This window comes from Musca vetustissima, unplaced genomic scaffold (assembly GCF_032173495.1).
Source record: "Musca vetustissima isolate MV318-11 ecotype Yass unplaced genomic scaffold, APGP_CSIRO_Mvet_v1 utg171631, whole genome shotgun sequence".
Classification (NCBI taxonomy): Eukaryota; Metazoa; Arthropoda; class Insecta; order Diptera; family Muscidae; genus Musca; species Musca vetustissima.
This window is the reverse complement of record NW_026882067.1, coordinates 3,036-4,837: the sequence shown is the minus strand read 5'-3', so window position 1 is coordinate 4,837 and position 1,802 is coordinate 3,036. Positions and strand designations below refer to the sequence as shown.

Genomic DNA, 1,802 nt, shown 5'->3' with positions numbered 1-1,802 from the left:
GTTTGCGGGTCAGCTAGTTTTATAATAAAATAAATACCAACATTTATCTAACTTCAATAATATTTTAGTACGGATTATTAAATATAACGATTGATTAAAGTTATTTACACACTTAAAAGGTCTAATGTCCTAATACGATTTCGACTTATTACTAGATTTTAACAAAACAAATTTCCTCGTAAATATAATATTCTAATATTATCTAATTTTTATTTTTTTATTCGAGTTTTTATATAGATTTAAAAAATATATTTTTATGTGTATATTCGAATTAATAAAAACATATATATAAATGTATATATTAAATATATCCTACATTATAACAATTACAAAAAAATATGTTGTCTATATTAAAGAGTTTGTAAGCTGTATTTTTAGGTACACGTGACATCAACTTTTTGCTTGGAGGTAGTGGTAAGTTTTCATTTTTTTTTACTTTCTCAATTTGACCCACTATTAACAGAAACTGTTCTCAATCAGCATTTAGTAATTGAAACGCCGCCTTTGGTTCGTGTAATGAATGGCCAACATTATTGACATCAACAGAACTACAGCCTGTAAAATACATCGACAATAGATTAGAATTGATATAAAAAATGTGTGTTCATGCTACTTACATTTAGACCCAACAAAACCCATTCGGAAATTTGCGAAGTCAAAGCTTCATTAGAGAAGGCCTCTTCGATTTTCGCCAAACAGCCGTTTACGTAAATGTTCAATGGATTGATGCAGTTGCTATCCTTGCAACAACTGGATGGTGTGATACGACCGGCCAGCAAATAGTCGTCGGGTCCATTTTTGCCACAGCATTCATACTGCAGATTAAAAATATTGGTGTTTAGAAATATGAAGTTTGATAAGATCTATTATAATACTCACGACAATCTGTTTTTGATCCATAGAACCAGGATGTATCATTTCCTGGTCCCACAACTGATTTACTTCTTGAATGGCATAATTTTTAAAGACATCTCTGGTGTTCAAACAAATGAAAACAACCGTTAGGACCAGTAGAATCAGCAACATTACGGCATACTACGAAAAATATGAAATAAGTTTAATAATCTTTTATTTTTTTTTAATTTTCTATTTAAGTCCACTTACTGTCCATAAGCTTCGGGCTGATTCCCGAATCGATCCGAAACATCCAAACAAAGAGGTAAGTAGAATTACACATCCCAATGCAATTATACCAATGCCATAATTTTGTGGCATTGCATCCCAACCGAATCCTGCCAGAAGCAACAATAATACTCCAAAGATCTATAAGTAGAGAGAGACAATCATTAGAAAATGCCAATTTTGAATGATTTTTTATAATAAAGTAGATGAATTCACCACATGTCAAAAGTGGTGGTTGCATCATACTCATCTACTGCTATACACGGGAAAGATCTCCGAATATAGTGTTATACGGCATTGCCCAACTTTCTGGATGATCTATATGATATGATTGGTCCTATACCAAAAATGACAACGATAGATAACGAATTAAATGTAATTTAATCTATGTAATGTATTTAATCTATTACCTAATAAGTGGACCAACCATTCTCGAGTTCAAATTACGACGATTTTCAACCGCCTGGCAAATGAACGTCAAATTGTACCGTACAGTAAAAACATACTTTTAAACCTAACAGCTGTACTGCATGTAGTACATTCGGCATATCTGGGTTAAAGAAAATACATTTCGACGGCAACATTTTAACTTCGAACAATACTTAGCAAAATGTTAAAATCATACTGTTTGGTTTATTGCTTTAACTAGCAATACCAACAACAACGTTATGTGCATTCGT

At 31.9% G+C, this 1,802-nt stretch overlaps 1 protein-coding gene across 1 annotated transcript; it reads right to left on the bottom strand.

Moving 5' to 3' along the window:
* Positions 1-463: 463 nt before the first annotated feature.
* Positions 464-1,263, bottom strand: LOC133328219 (protein late bloomer-like; the record flags this gene model as incomplete). The annotated part of the gene is made up of 4 exons (XM_061536769.1): positions 464-555; positions 618-815; positions 880-1,035; positions 1,105-1,263. Coding segments are annotated over 4 exons (585 nt in total), but the record flags the coding sequence as incomplete, so codon positions are not given.
* Positions 1,264-1,802: the final 539 nt, after the last annotated feature.